At 35.7% G+C, this 15,201-nt stretch overlaps 1 protein-coding gene across 4 annotated transcripts in view; it reads right to left on the minus strand.

Moving 5' to 3' along the window:
* The window catches only part of GRM5 (glutamate metabotropic receptor 5), a 578,520-nt gene that overhangs the window by 84,033 nt on the left and 479,286 nt on the right, over nucleotides 1-15,201 (minus strand). For all 4 annotated transcript variants that reach the window (XM_032167126.2, XM_032167124.2, XM_032167127.2 and 1 more), the window contains exons 6-7: nucleotides 13,887-14,055; nucleotides 7,292-7,418 (exon numbers count right to left, since the gene is read on the minus strand). In XM_032167126.2, coding sequence (XP_032023017.1) covers nucleotides 7,292-7,418; nucleotides 13,887-14,055 — 296 coding nt within the window. The remainder of the gene's footprint in view (nucleotides 1-7,291; nucleotides 7,419-13,886; nucleotides 14,056-15,201) is intronic.

A 15,201-nucleotide genomic window follows, 5' to 3' on the forward strand; every position in this document is an offset into this window, starting at 1 on the left:
CAGCAAGTGCAGAAAGACTTTATATACTTCTCCCATCCTTCACCCTTGAAGCAGGTCATAAGACCCTCAAGTGAGAGGTGCCCTCCTTAGACCTGGAGGGAAGGAGCATCCTTATCTCAGAGGAATCTGAAGGAACAGGCCTTGCTAAGTTTACCTGAGTTTACTTATGCCCTTTATTCTATCTCTTTTCTCTACAACTCTTCATTTTACATTAAACCTAGCATACAAACAGCCAGGTTTAACTGCTTCTTCAGGTCCTTAGGAAGGCTCCAGTGTTACATAAAACTTATATTAAATAAATGTGTATGCTTTTCTTTTGTTAATTTGTTTTTAGTTATAGGGGCCCCATCAACGAACCTAAGATGGGTAGAGGGAAAATATATATTTCCTCCCCTGCAACTGGAACAATGAAAGTGCTAGATGCACATTTATTGAATGAATGACTAGATGATTGAATGAATAAATGTTTTTAAATTTCCCTTAAGATAAACTATAAAATATTTACCATAGTTTACCAGGCTCCCCAAAAGGTGGCCTTTGCTTTCTTGTCTCATTTCTCCCTTATACTCTCAGTTCCATTTCAGTTCCTGTGTTCTGTGTCCACAACACTCTTCTCTTTAATTTTAGTTTGGCCAGCTCCCGTCATTACTTCAATTTTTGCATGCCCACAATTCATTGAAGAGGCAATTTTAAGTATCACCTAACTTAGCTTTTACTGTTATGGGCTCTCACACCATTCTGGTCTTCTCTGTTGTCAATACTCAGTATCTTATTATTATTACTTGTCAATATTTGGGAAAATAATCTCCATGAGGGCAGGGATCCTCTTTATCCTATTTACTGCTAGCATAGGTACCTGTTAATTATAAGACAAAGAAATAACTGCTTGCTGTCCTCAATGAAAATAAGTTGAATTGGGGACATGGGCTATGTTCTGATCTCGTCCTCCATTTATTTCTCATTTCTTTCATGTCTTCTTGGTTTTCATACCAGATTCTCTTTATTTCTCTACCTAATTCCTGGGGTTCCTAAGAATTTATGACTGCTATTGAGAATATGGCTGGCTTAAACATCATTTTAATGATTTTATTGATGAAGATACATTCTCATAGTGTCATTCAATGCTCTGCATACATGTTTACACACACACACACACACACACACACACACACATTCACATGTATTTATGTGTAAAAAAAGGAACTTGTAATCCTGCCACCTGTAAACATCTTAACGTTAGGTAGCCTTCATTTAGGATATTTTTCTATGAAAAAAATATATACACATACAAAAAGTATATGGCTAAATATATAGGCAGACATTAATGTCAGTTGATTGCTACTGTAAGTTGTTTTCTGAACAATTGTTTAATTCCAGGTGGGCTGAGATCTCTTAGCCATGCTGATAATCTTATAGGATTGTGTTGGCATAAAATGAAATAACGTTTCCAAGATGCTGCAAATAGTTCTTGTCACATAGAAAGCATTATATATGTACTGGTTGTTATTATCACAATGAAGGCACTGACCCAAAGGTAACTTGAGCTGTCACATTATAGGCTGAAGTACGGTAACTATAAGCCAAGTGCATACAGGAAAGGCTTGCAATATTTCCTAAAGCTGGCCCTAAGCTTTTCTGTGGCAGGCTTTTGGAACAGCTGAAGCCATCAGGACAGTCTTCTAGGTAGCAATTCCGAGTGATGTGTTACTTTGAATCAGTCACTGAGGTGGCCTTGCACACAGCTATAGGCTCTTTGGAAAAGTGCTGTAGATTCCAGTTAAAGGTTAAACTTCACATAATATCAACGCAAAGACATTTCTAGGTTTGGCATTTGTCCCCTACCCAGACCCCCACACACATACACACACTCACATGTATGCACCTAGCCAGAGACAAATCATTTTATTCTTCTGTTTGAAAACCTCCACTGGCCCCACACTGTCTATAGGATAAATTCCAAACTCGTTAAAGGCTTTACTCACAGGCTGGCCTTAATACCTACTTTAATCTTCATTTGTAACACTCTCCATCATTTTACTGGAGGTTGGCACATATTTACTGAAAGCTTACTCTATGTCAGGCATTGTATTAGGTGCTGAGATTACAAATATGTTTAAGAGACAGCTATGTCCATGAGAGACTAACATTTCAGTGGGAGTGGCAGATATGTATATAGATCATTACAATCTAGTTTGCAAAGTGATTTAAAGGGGAAAGCAGAATTTGTTTTAGAAATACAGAAGAGGAAACTTAGCAGTCCAAGTATATCAAAGAAGTCTTCATAGAGAAAGTAACACCTGAGCAGAGTAAGGGAGGGTAAGTGGGAGTTACTCAAGTAAAGAAAGAGGGGTAAGCACATTCCAGGCAGAGAAGACAATATGTACACAGACAGGGGGGAATAAAATAGCATTCTGTGTGGATGAGAATTATGAGCAGTCTTTGACAACAGAATGTAAAATGAAAGATGGAAAGCAGTGGTGATTGAAACTAGAAAGATCACAGGAGGGTGGGAAAGAGGATATTTTGTATGTCATGTTGAAAGCTTGGAATATATCATACAGAGTTATAAAACCAGTGGTAAGTTTTGAGTGATGGGATCCAGGAATCCAAGTGTGGCACCTTGGCATTTGAGAAAACAGCAGAAGCAGGAAGGTAACTCTCATCTTCCCCCCAACGTTCTCCCCTGAAGCAGGTCATAAAACTCTCATTTGACAGGTGCTCTCTCTGTACCCAGAGGAAGTGAACATCTGTATATCTCTAAAAATGCAAGGTCACTGACAGCAATCTGAACAAACAGGAATAGCTGAGTTCTATAGCTGAGAGCTAACTATCATTAGATCATGCTTTTTTAATCCAATCATACTCCTCAGTGACTTACCACTTCTCTATTAAACCTAGCATAAAAATACACAAGTTTTCCTGTTTCTTTGTGTTTTCCTTTCCCTATGTAAAACTTATATTTAATAAATGTACATGCTTTTCTCTTGTTAGTTTGTGTCTTGTTCCAAGGATTTAATCCACAAACCTAGGCTGGGAAGAAAAGACAATTACTTTCTCCTATATGCGCAAGGAAATAAAAAAGACAGATCTGTATTTTGGATACATTATTCAGTAGCAAGATCATCTTCTCCCGTCAGCACCTTCTTCAAGTAATGTGATGACACCATTTCTTGTGTGCTTGGAAGAAGTTTCAGCTTGCTGTCTCCTTTGTCATTTTAAAGAAGTGTTAGACAAAGCATTGTTTGCAAAATCTAGGGAGATAATGGAGTCCACTTTAATTGGGAATTCTGTGTGAGCTATGATCTAAGTTATTGGCTCTTTCCAACTTTAAAAATTTTTGTTGTTAAAAGCAACTTGCTTAGGAAATGTTAAATATTTATGTCTGCAACAATTGTCTCAAAATAATAAACTGTGCAATTCCTGTCATTAAAAAAAGATCTCAATTCTCCCTGAAAAAATAGCAAGATCAAAAGTGGATTAAAAGGCATGTGGCATAAATCTAGGGGCAAGGGAATAAATTGGAAAGTTACTGCAATATTTAAATATGAGATGAAGAGAACCTAGTTGAGTGAAGAGTTGTACTAGGAGAGGAGGTAAGGTGGTTGGGAATATTTGGCAATTCAAACCATTAGGGTAGATAAGTGACTGGATATGGGTGGCCATATCCACCCAGAGAATAGAAAAGCACGTTTATAGTTAATTAGTAAAGGGGTACAATGGTGAAATGATAAGGTTTGTATATACTGCACTGAAATAACTGAGGACTAACCAAGTTAGTGAGAACTAATCCAGCAAGCAGTTAGATTCATGATCCTGAAACTCAGGAAAAGAATACAGGCTGAGCTGTGCTACTGGGAATTGACAGCATGCAGGTAATAATTAAAACCATCAAAGTAGATGACATCATTTAGAGAGATGGTGTAGGGGGAAAAGCACAATGAGCTAGTGATGAAACCCTGGGAAACTTCAATTTTTAATGATCTAGATTAAGTGGAAGAGGCAACAGCAACAACAACAACAAAAACAAAAACACCCAGAAGTGGTGTTTAGGTAGGTAAGAGAAACTTGTGTTAGTATATGGCTGGCAGAGGAGAAAACTTCAGGAGACTGTGCAGCATCAAGCCCATTAAAGTGAGCACGAAAGTTTGTAAAATAAGGACTGACAAGAGACTAGTAGTTTGGCCATGTGGTGGCCACAGACATCTTCAGCTAAAATATTTCTGATAGCATGGTAAGGGTGGGAGGCAAATTGCTTTGATAAATCAAGAGTGAAGAAGATAAAAGAAAGATTTATTACTCAAGAAAGCTGATTGGAAAGAGGGATGAGATGGAATTAACAATGCAAGGATTTGGATTTGTCTTTACACTGTAGTAGGACATTTCTGAGATAACACACAGTATATAAGGATGTGTGTGCACCTTTTATATGAGGCAAACCAATAGCCCATTAGCCATTCCTCAGTCTTCCTTAGGTTATGATGTTAATAATTCTGAAATAGCAACTTCCTCTTTCTAGTATCTTCTTCACTTTTTTTTTTTGTAAAGTAAGCTTCAACTCATGTTTCAAGATTAAACTTTCCCAGATTATCCAGGGTTAGTTTTGCCCCCCCCCTTCCATAATACTTTGTTTATTCCTCACCTATAGCCCCAATAACACTGTTGTTACCTGGTTACATGCTTTTATTTTGCAAGATTATAAATTTCTTAGGAACTTAGACTAAATCTTTGTATTCCCAATCCAAATTACATTTTCTGGCACAAACTAAGGCCTAAATTTGTTAAATTAATCAATTAGCACTTGAAAATCTCAAAGACATCTCTGATATTTTCTATAACTAAACTTTTGATCTTTATGAAATAATCTATTTTAGCCTTCAAAAAAGAAAATTTGGCAACTTCTTTAACACCTTCAGCATCCAATTCATCTGTATGTCTTGTTGGTTTTACCCCAAAGTATATCTCAAATCTTCCAATGCACTACTTAGACATTAAGAGTTCTTGTCTGCAACTACCCAACTTGTCTTCCTGTTTCCACTTTCTATCCCTCTCCAAATTATTCTTGGTAACAGTAACCAGAATAATATTTAAAAATATATTTATAATCATGTATTTTTTCTTATACTAAAATCCCTGCAGTGATTTCTCATTGTCTTAATAATAAAACACTAAAACCCTGAACATGTTCTCCTAGGCTGCATAGGTTCTTGCCCCTGCTACTTTTTTGACCTCTTCTGACACTGTTCTCCTACCTACTTACCCATATGCAGACATTCACATGTGCTGTTACCCCAGACTGAAATCTCTTCTTAGTTATTATTTGCTAAATACTTATATTTATCATTAGGTCTCAGTTAATTTTTACTGCTTCAGAGAGAAATTATATGACCACAAATTTAAATTACGACCTCTCTGATATTTCCATGTTTTTATTCCTGTTCTTTGACTTCATATACAATTTGTCAGTGAGGCACACAAATAGCCCATTAGCAAACAAAGAGCTGACTAGCCACGTGCATGTGTTGTTTTATGTCTCTTTCCCCACAAGATGGTAAGATGTATAAGGACTAGGACATAGGGAACAAGTGACACAGGAAGCATTGCTGTTTTTTCACCTCAATTTCTCAAGTACCTAATATTATAATGAAAACAGTAATAACAAAATATTTATCTGTTGAAATAATGAAAGAGTGTGTTCATTCTCAATATCATAGTCTTACAGAACATGAGACAAAAGGTTATATCTGTATATTCATTCACAAGGTGCTTAGCCATGCAAGTTAGTTGATGATGCAAGACAGTTTTTTATTTTCACAATAATCCAGTTTAAAATTAGACATGTAAATAAATAGTATAAAGAAAAGATAGGAATACTGCTCCTCACCCTTCTTCAAGAAAACCAATCATAGTATTTTTTTTCTTTTTGGCATTCTTACTGTGTGTGTGCACACAGGCACACTATAGATCATCTATTCAACAAAATTTATTGAAGGCTTTGTGTTTAGCACTGAGTCAGCTCTGGGGAAAACAGGATGAATAAGAGCATCAGAAAGCTCATAGTCTAATGGCGAAAATAAGATTCAAATGTAATCAAAAGGCACTTGGATGTTTTATTAAATCAGATTTTTTTTTTAAGAAAGGAAAAGTCTTCTGTATACATACCAATCACCAAAAAAAAGTGAGCTGTCTTGAAAGACCCAGGATCATGGAATTTTTAATAACCAGACTTTTGAAATAAGTGAGTACAACTACTATGAATAAAATCATTTGTCCTGGGAGGGATGGAGTCTAACATTGATGACTTTATGATTTTCTAGCTTCTAGAAGTTTTGTGCTAAATCCATCTGAATTCTAAAACCACTAGACAACCTGACATACCACATGGAGGGCTTTCTGCCTGCAAGGCTTTTTTCCTCTTTTTCTTGCATACTCAGTTCATGGGTGCCCTCCTCATGCTCCCATGTCTATAAATCTATGTCCTCTTTTTATATTGTAATCATACTTTTTTGCCTCCTTTAATCTGTGAACTTCATTAAGATAGAGGTAGTATTTTATTTCTATATTTTTATTTTAGTGGTAGGCAAATAAGCACATGAGTGCATTTAATAAATGTTTATGGAAGAAAAATTGGAAGGCAGTATGAAAGGAATCATATTCTGTTTATATATTATAAAAATTAGAAAAGACTATGAAATATAGACTGGAGAACATGATGACATATTATTTAACATCTGTTGGCACAAAGAAGCAAAAGCCAAAACAAAACAAAACAAAAAAATAAACAAGTAAAATCAAGTCTTACCCTGTGCCAACAATACTTAAAAAACTTATTAGTTGGAGACTCCTGATTTCAATTAATAAAAACAAGAGAAGAAAAGAACTTTAGATGACATTCTGCCCAATTCGGTGATACCTTTTTGTTCTTGGATATGTCATGACATATTTTCCTCACTAGCTAAAACTTCTTTCTCTTCACCTAAAATGACACACATAACTGGGACCCTATTTAGGAACTTCTGGGAATGTCCTGGGAATGAGGGAAGAATGCCCAGTAGACAAACTAGGAATTCTGATCTAATTTTGGAGTGAAGACGAACATATAGGTAGATCTCTCCCAGAGATCTGAAGATTTGAATAAGTAGCTCAGACTTTGGGAAGCTTGTGTTCCCAAGGAAATTATTTGTTCCATAAATAAGACTACCCAAGATGAGTAACGCTTGAGGATGTGACCCCCTCTCCCAAGTCTGCGTCTTTTTTCAGTTAATTTATATGTGGTGAGACTGTGATAGATTACCTGTGAGATCATCAGTGGGCCAAGACCCCAGCTGGCATGCCTTGCATGTGTACTCATCAAAGACATACTCATTCTCCTTACAAGGTGTACAGGTCCAACAACAGCTGACTTCTCCCTTTCGGATCACCTAAGGCAAATATTTGAAATTTAGATTTTTTTTTTGCATAGATAAAAATCCAACAATTCTATATTCCAGTGTGCTGTTTTGCAAAGCAGAAAGGCCTTTTGCATACATTATTTTAAGTGTTATCAGATAAGCAGTACAATTTTTAATATTCTTAATTTATAATTAAAGAAAGTAAGGCTGAGTTTAAACAAGTCCAACATCATAAAGTTAGCTGGTGGCAGGATAAGGAATTAAATTAAGTGCAAGTCTTTGGATAATTAGCCTTGGAAACTTGTATTTAATTAAGTACCTGTGCTTGTGCTCATATGTACATACACATAACTGAATTCACCCCAGGATCTGCTCTGCTTCTCCTTTCCTTAAGTTAAGAACTTCTGCTCCCTGGATTTACCTTAGCTTCCTTCCCTCCATTAGTTGAATAATTGTGAGCAAAAAAACATTGTATATTTCCTAATCTTCTAAAACCTATCCATATTGATAAAAATAATTAGGAATTTGTATTGGGTAGAACAAAGCAAAAGATTAAGATTTTCCTGGAGATGATCTCTTGATCTCTTTCTACTAAAAATCTGATTCAACAATTCAGCCTATTCTTTCCTATTTTGGTAGCTTTGTTTTGTTTGAAGGTAGATGAGGTCACTGAGACTATTATATACCTCTTAATCTATTTGACTTTTTTAAGGTAATGGAAAATAATTGAAATAATTTAACAGTTGAAAGAGTCACAGATGTTATTCTTTCGAAATAGATGTACCTTTTCTTCCTCACCATTGGTGCATGAAAATCCTCTCCAGAATAGACAGCATTCATTAAATGTTCTTTTAAATAATTAAAACTGTGATTAATATTCAGCAATGACCAGACACAGTAATGATTACACTTTATATTTCTAGTCTTAGATGCTTACTCTAGTAATGGCCTTTGATAATAACATCAGCTAGATACCTATAGCCAAATATAATTGTAAGCTGACAACTGTTTTTTACATTTTTGTACATTTATTGTACTGACTCTTAAAACTACAACAATACAAGCAGGAAATAATGGCAAAAGGGCCTGAAATAGCTTTTCCCTAAAGTAACTAAATAAGTGAGGCAAAATTGCTCCTTAGACCTGATTAAAGTATTCTTCCTAATAATATCGACTATTTCCAGGCTCTTTAGTACTTGTCACGTACGGTTATCCCATTAAAACATTAGAACAGCTCGGTATGAAGTAGCTGGTTTTTTTTTTTTTTTTTTTTTTTCATTTTCTTAGGGGAGAAAACTAAGGTAAAGTTAGCTCACATAGCATGTTAGGGTAAATGAGGGATCAAACAATGTATGTTGGACTTCAAATGCTCATGCTTACAAACATTGAGTCTTATTGGAAGATAGACTGCGTGATATTTTGAAAGATGCAGGGGAAAGAGTACTAGCTTAGGAATCAAGTAGCACCAGGGTTCTAGTCTTATTTATAGCCACTAAGTAGTTGTGCAGCCTTGAGCAGTCCTCCAGCTAATGCTCAATTTCTTTTAACTGGACCTATTGCTTTTACGATAATAATATCTACCTTATAGGATTTCCTTAGGATTAAATAAAACAACACAGTGATTTGTAAAGTGTAGAACACTCTAATAATGTTTCATTAATAATATGCACATGAATGACCATATATAGAAACGAAGAATTTCATTTTCAAGGTATACCACACTTGGCAAAACTATCCTTGAACAATCATTAGATTTTGTAATGCAAACAGGCATATTGCAAAGCTGAAAGAGTGTCTTTCAGACGTTAGCAGGGATTAGCAAATAAAAGCAGCTGCATTTCCCCCCACTAGAAATACCTTGATTTCTTATGGTTCAGTTTTCATTGGTTTGTGAATTTCAGGTGTTTATTAAAATAAGTTCATGCCCTTTTCCAAGAAGAATTCCAATATTACAATCTCTTTTTGAATCAATAGTGATAATATGTTTTCCTCTGATCATTTAGAAATTGTTTTATGTTTTCATATTTTATGTTCTGTTTACATTTATTTTGAACACGAGGTAGTGACAGTTCTCTTTCATGGCAATTTAACATTCTGGAAGTAGTGGTGCTTTCTTTTTTATTTATTTTATTTTTTGAGACAGAGTCTTGCATTGTTGCTTAGGCTGGGAGTGCAGTGGCACCATTTTGGCTCACAGCAGCCTTGACCTCCCCAGCCCAAGAGAGCCTCCCACCCCAGCTTCCTGAATAGCTGGGACTACAGATGTGTGCCACCATGCCCAGTTATTTTTGTTTCTTATTTTTTTGAAGAGATGGGGTCTCACTAAGTTGCCTAGGCTGATCTTGAACTCCTGAGCTCAAGGGATTCTCCCACTTCAGCTTCCCAAAATGTTGAAATTATACTCATGAGCCACTGCACCCACCCAGCTGTGTTTTCTTTATGAATAACAATATATAACATATCTGAACCTTTACTAGACTAAACCCTTTCATGGAAACTAAGTTTGCAAACTCTGGACAATGCCATGAGATGTTGATATCATGAATGAAATTGCTGTTACAACCTTAAATCAGATTAAGAAAATCTTGTAAATTGTATATTTAATAGAGTAAAAATGATATCTGGTTAGGAAAATGGAGTTTGGGATTTTTAAAAAAGGACTAAGCAAATATTATTACAAAATAACCAGTATTAAAAATATGACAATAGGCTGGGTGCAGTGGCTCATGCCTGTAATCCTAGCACTTTGGAAGGCTGAGGTGGGTGGATCACGAGGTCAGGAGATCGAGACCATCCTGGCCAACATGGTGAAAACCCGCCTCTACTATAAATATAAAAACATTAGCCAGGTGTGGTGGCGCGCACCTGTAATCCCACCTACTCTGGAGGCCGAGGCAGGAGAATCACTTGAACCTGGGAGGCAGAGGTTGCAGTGAGCCGAGATTGTGCCACTGCACTCCAGCCTGGAGAGAGAGCGAGACTCTGTCTCAAAAAAATAAAATAAAATAAAAATAAATTCTGCATTTGGAAGTTACATTTTCCCTTCCTTCCTTCCTTCCCTCCTTCCCTCCATCCCTCCCTTCTTCCCTCCCTCCCTCCTTCTCTCTCTCTCTTTTTCTCTTTCTCTCTTTCTTTCTTTCTTTTTGACGGAGTGTCACTCTGTTGCCCGGGCTGGAGTGCAGTGGCATGATCTAGGCTCACTGCAAGCTCCGCCTCCCGGGTTCATGCCATTCTCCAGCCTCAGCCTCCGGAGTAGCTGGGACTACAGGTGCCTGCCACCTCACCTGGCTAATTTTTTTGTGTATTTTTAGTAGAGGCGCGGTTTTACCATGTTAGCCAGGATGGTCTCGATCTCCTGACCTTGTGATCCGCCTGCCTCGGCCTCTCAAAGTGCTGGGATTACAGGCGTGAGCCACCCCGCCCGACCCTAGAAGTTACATTTTCAAAATGTATTGCTGTGAAGGGTCAAAAATAAACAGAAATTATATGGTAATTTACACTGTGTAATCTTTCTACAGGAAGCACTGGAAATTATGAATATTTATATTCTTGGTGGGTATGTAAATAATTGTACATGAATTTAAACCCCTCACAATGAAGAGTTTAACTGCAAGATAATTGGCCAAGATGAAAACCTCTTTTGTCTTGATATAACAAGTGTTAGTAAACATTTTTTTGTACAAAGGACCAAATTGTAAATATTTAGGCTTTGGGCCATACAGTCTCTATTGCAACTCAGCAACTCAGCTATCCTGCTCTGCCACTATAGCAGGAAAGTAGCCATGGAGAATATATAAACAAATGAGCCTGGCTGTATTTTAATAAAACTTTATTTACAAAGACAGGTAGTAGGTCAGATTTAGTCTGTGGGCCATAGTTTACCAGCTCTTGCAGTATACCATAACAAGACATACAGAAAATTTCAGATATCTAATATTTTGTCATTTAGCAGATATTAATGAATTTATTTTTATCTTCATTTACCTTATCTTTCTTCTTTCTGGTCTTATGCTTTCCAAATCTTCAGACCTACCCTTTGAGGGCCTTACTATCAGTATTAAAATATTTCAGTTTCAGTCTTAATCACAGATGAAAAAGCATGTGAAATGTCTTCTAAACAGAGTGAAGGTAAGGTTGATTGAAAACACCAAGTCCAATGGCTCTAGGAATACACTGCCTGAAATGTGGTATGGTAGTGCTTCAAGAACTGTTTGATTAGCAAATAAATTATTTTGATATCATTTTTCCCTACGGCATTGCATACCAATAGCTGCCCTCACTCCCTTTTTATTATATCTTTGTCTTCTCTTCCTTCACTGAATTTTCATTTCCTGTAAGTGTGGCCACATCTTCTTTAGCCTAAGAGTAATTTTTTAATGTTCTCAAATTACCAAATTATCCCTTACATGTTTTTTTATCACATACATCTTTTTCTTTTACTCTTTATTTTTTCAATTGACACATAATAATTGTACATATTTATGGGTTACATAGTGATATTTTGATACACATAATGTACAGCGATCAGATCAGGGTAATTAGCATAGCCATCATCTCAAATACTTATTATTTCTTCATGTTAGGAATGTTCAGTATCCTTCTAGCTATTTGAAACTATAGATTACTTTTAACTATATTCATCCTACAGTGCTAAAGAACACTAGAATTAATTCCTCCTATCTAGCTGTGATTATGCTTCCTTTAACAAAGCTCTCCCTATCCCTCTCTTCCTCCTTCCCTTCCTACCCTCTAGTATGCTCTGTTCTAATTTTTACTTCTGTGAGATCAACATTTTTTATCTTGCACATATAAGTGAGAACACGTGATATTTAATTTTCTGTCCTTGGCTTATTTCACTTAACATTCTGTTCTCCAGTTCTGTCTACGTTGCTGTGAATGACAGGATTTCATTCTTTGTTATGCTTGAATAGTATTCTATTATGTAGATATACTACATTTTCTTTATCCATTCATCTTGATACTCAACTGCCATCACATTCTGTTCAATCTGGCAGGCCCAGATGAAGGGTGAACCCTCAATTTTCATGCCTTTCCTTCATTGTTCCTCTTCTTTGACCTTTCTCCTCCACTGACTACCATCTTATGTGACAGTGTGCTCTCTGGTTGTCTCTCTCTCTGTACCTGTTCCTGCTCAGCCTCTACCTTTTCTTCCTTTTTTATACTTTGAAAGCAGAAATTCTCCAAGGTATATTCTTGGTCCGTATTTATTTTTTATTTACACTTTTAGGTTCTGCAATTTTATTTATTTTAATAGCTTCAACTTTATTCAATCAATTCCTAAATCTGTATTCTTAGCTTTATTTTTCATTGCTCTAGACCAAGCTTTTAATCATTGGATGGCTATTTTAAAACCAACATGCCCCCAAACTAACCAATCGCCTTTTCTCTAAAGCCGTCCCCATTTTTCTATTCCTGGAAATGCAATCTTTTAGTTACTAACACTTAGAATTTCAGTTGATTATGCTGACTTCTTTATCTTCCACAACTCGACATCAAATTGGTTGTCAGCCGGATTGAATCTACAAATGTTTTCTCCAAATATGTCTTCTGGCCCCTTTTCATTCTGTTTCTTCCCTAATTCAAGGCCTTGTTACCACTATCATAGCATCCTTCTAACTTGTCTCTTCTTTCTTGTTTTATAAATCTATTTATTTGTCTTCCTGACCACAGCTCAACTTATGCCAGCATCTTGGTCAAAATTATTCTCTGACTCCAGTTTAATGAAAATTAAGTTCAATGTATTTAGTATGATGTTCAAAACTCTCCACAAATCTGGGTTCAACTTATTTCAACTTTCTCTTTTATAATAACCATTTAGAGCATTGCACTCTAGATTATTCACTTGTTGCTGGACAGTCTTCAATTGACCACTTTTGTCCCTTTTCTTTTACTGTGCTTTCTATGTAAATGTTCTCTCCCTGAAATCATACTCATTTTCTATGGTCCAATGTTTGACATTTTATTCAGTAGAAATATCTCTATCCCTTTTGTACAAACTTATATAGCCCTCTTCTTTTCTTAACGAAATCATCACATTTTACATGATATTGTTTATCTGTGTCCATGATATTTTCTCACATAGACTGTAAGTCTTCTGACAATAAAGCGTGTCTTACTTATTTTGGCCTAATCAATATTATTATATTAATAAACATTTGATGAATATTTATTAAATAAATTAGAATTAGTGTCTTTTCTAACTGTAAACTTTATTCCCAGGAATTCATGTCTTTAAAGGCTTGTATGAGCAGAAACGGTGTGGGCAAACATGACTCATCAACTGGTTCAATCAAACCAACTAATAAGACTATTGTGAGTTGCACATGGGATTTCACGAGGAATGAATGAGAATTTCTGACATTAGAAGCTTACAATATAAAAAGTAAAATAAGTGTCTAAAATTTTTTAAAATAGCCAATGATAATTAACACTGTTGAATTTACAACAAAAATGAAAGAAACATAGTTTCCATTTTACCTTGATCTGGCCTTTCTCACATGGTTCGCTGCACACGGATCTGATGATGTTGGTTTTCTTGGACCATACTTCATCATCATCCATTTTTAATTCTCCATTGTCCCAACTTCCAACATTGATATAATCAAAGTAATCTTTTCCCATTTCCTTGAAATTCATTATTTCATACCTTAGGAATAAGAATATGATAATTATGCAGCTTGAGATGTAAATATTCAGCTTTGAAAAGGCAATATATTTTATTCCCAAAAATGTGTCTACTGTCATATAAGTAACACTGGAATTTTCCATGACAGTACACTTAGAATAACAAAAAAAAGTCTGTCTATTTCACTTTCTCTGCAGAGACCATTTTTATACTTTCAAGCTTACACCTGAAATAGAAAGCAATCCTATGGGAGAAGGTGACTTGACCTCAGCAGGATGAAAGACAGTTTCGAAATAACTTCAAGAAGTTTAAACAAGTATTACTGTTAGGCTTCTACAAAAGATAGAAAGGTTTTTGTCTGTATTCAAGCAAAATGATAAAACTTACATTTACTAATCAAGTGAGAAATTTGGTAAATCTTTCATCTTATTTTCAGCTTTAGGGGATATAGGGGTAATTTAAAGAGGGCCTCATTTTACCTTTCTTACTTTGCCCATTATCAATGGCTAAATTCATTGTACAAAGAAAATTTTGAGAGTGACGTTTAAAAAATTTGAAAATAGCTTCTGAAGCACCTCATGCAATGTAACAATCCTGGAAGAGAGTAGTTCCTTGTGAGTTCTCAGCCTTTGCTAGCTATTGTTTTTTGAGTATGTGGATAGAAATGTAAAAAGAGAAAATCAATGTGCTTACTTACAAGCCTTTTCTTATAAGTAAGCTCCTTTCTAGAGAAGAATCTCTGAAATAATTTTCCAATTTGAGGATATTGGATAAGCAATATCACCACTATCTCAGTTTCTACAGGTATGTCTCAGGTACACACTGTGTTCAAATAGTATTTTATACTGTTTATCCCCTCAGGACTTACAGTACTGACAGATAGACATATAAATGCCTCCTCCAACCTCCTATGCTCAGCATGTGTGGCTATCTGGAAATTGATATGAATGGAAGATGTTCTCGCTTTTGGATTCAAGTGATGAGATTACTATACACAAACCAATGTTCTGTACAGAGATACTGGGAACAAAACTGGCATCAATCTATTGAAACCTATGTTATAAAATGATGCCATTCTGTTTTCACTCCCAGTCACATTTTTTACTGTATTTTTTTTTTCTTCAGAATATTACCTCATTCTTGTTTTGTTGGTTGTTCAGTAACTTG

Source organism: Hylobates moloch, unplaced genomic scaffold (genome assembly GCF_009828535.3).
Source record: "Hylobates moloch isolate HMO894 unplaced genomic scaffold, HMol_V3 SCAFFOLD_11, whole genome shotgun sequence".
Lineage (NCBI taxonomy): Eukaryota > Metazoa > Chordata > Mammalia > Primates > Hylobatidae > Hylobates > Hylobates moloch.